Below are 1,548 nucleotides of genomic sequence, written 5' to 3'. Positions count from 1 at the left end.
CACATCTACCAAAAAAGAAAATGTAAAAACCATAGAAAACACCACTACTTGTGCCTACAAACAGCAATTATCATTAGAGCATGGAATGTAATGGAATTTGGGAAGGAGGCGGTAGAATAAGTCAACTGACACAGCCTGTCACCAGCAAGTTTCAATAATACCTGTGTTTAGAGATCCTCATTTTCACATGCTTTTAATGGCTTAGTCAAAGCATGGCTGTGATGAAAACTCTGGACAAATGCTTTGATTTGGGGTGCACTAAAGCAGCCTGCAAAGGTCTGGCTTCAGGAAAACACCCTTAACAATCCAGAACATTACATGGGCCTGTAGCTGGGTACCAAAAAGCACTAAAAAGATGCAAAGAGTTGGATCTAGGAGTTTGTCTCCCAACCATAATTCCTAACACTTTTCCTGCACACGCAGTGCTTGAGCAAAGCCTGGAAGAAGCTACACTCATGATACATCAAGGAAACGAAAATTATAGATCTTCTCTCCTTAGATTCGGGGACATCAGTTTTGTACAGCCAGGACATTTTCAGTTTGGTGTCTACTGGAACATACTTTTACTCTTCCTAAAAGTATTTTTACATATTTTAAAATATGATTCCTTCTCAAGTTACACGACAAAAAACCTTCCTTAAGGCAGCACAGAAAATTACTTAACTAGTCGTATTACTTTGCTATTCCACGCTAATAGCCCAGAGAACATTTTTAGGAGCTCTGAGGACATTTCATCACTTAGTCAAATTTCCCTTGTCTACAAAGCTTAATCCAAGACACAATACTTCTTAAAATATCACCATAAAAAGATCTTTTCACAGCTTTGCTTTTGTGCTGGCACATCTAACTTGCAATCATGTATTACAGGCTGGAGAAAACATTTGTGGAAGGAAAACATCTCCATAAAGAACATCTCCAATACTTTATGAAGTATTTCCTCAGAAATTTAATTTATTGGAAAAAGAAAAGACTCTACGTCAACAGGATATCATCAGTCTCCATTTAATAAAAGCCACTTTACCTCTTTGTCAAACTCCTGGTCAGGATCGGACATACTTCGGGAAGGCATGGCTCCTCCCACATCACTGCCACCTGCAGAGAAAGCAGGATAAAAAGGCAGGTTTACACCTCTTACTGAAGCCATAAATTACAGCTTAGAACTGACAAGCTTGCTTCCAGCCTTACTTGATGAGGGCCATGAACCTTAGGTTTTGTTTCTCTGCTGCTGCTGCTGCTGCCGTGAGAGGTTAGCTGTAGATGGACATGGTTTTTCATCCTGTGCAGCAGGTAGGACACTCTACAGTTGAAACGAAACACCTTGTTAGCCAGCAACAGAAGCTATTCAACTAGGAGCTGTTACTCATGAAAACTTTGCTGTGCTTTTGAAGCTATTACAACCCAGTGTTGTTAGAAAAACTCTGAACTTACTTGACCACATCCACATATTTTCAGTAACAGACACAAACCCTGAGAAAGACAGAGAAGGAACTAAGCCCCATAGCAGCCACTGGAACCTGCCAGCTAGCAAACCTTCTATGAAGGGGCAGG

General features: G+C 40.5%; 1 protein-coding gene across 1 annotated transcript in view; it reads right to left on the bottom strand.

The window, feature by feature from the left end:
* Positions 1–1,021: 1,021 nt before the first annotated feature.
* Positions 1,022–1,548, bottom strand: part of CDC42BPB (CDC42 binding protein kinase beta) — a 51,725-nt gene continuing 51,198 nt past the window's right edge. The window contains exons 33-34 of the mRNA XM_029087523.1: positions 1,186–1,297; positions 1,022–1,092 (exon numbers count right to left, since the gene is read on the bottom strand). Coding sequence (XP_028943356.1) covers positions 1,205–1,297 — 93 coding nt within the window. The 3' untranslated portion in view covers positions 1,022–1,092; positions 1,186–1,204. The remainder of the gene's footprint in view (positions 1,093–1,185; positions 1,298–1,548) is intronic.

Source organism: Antrostomus carolinensis, unplaced genomic scaffold, assembly GCF_000700745.2.
Source record: "Antrostomus carolinensis isolate BGI_N321 unplaced genomic scaffold, ASM70074v2 scaffold4541, whole genome shotgun sequence".
Lineage (NCBI taxonomy): Eukaryota > Metazoa > Chordata > Aves > Caprimulgiformes > Caprimulgidae > Antrostomus > Antrostomus carolinensis.
Note: the sequence above shows the minus strand (reverse complement) of the source record. Positions and strands in the feature narration are given on the sequence as shown.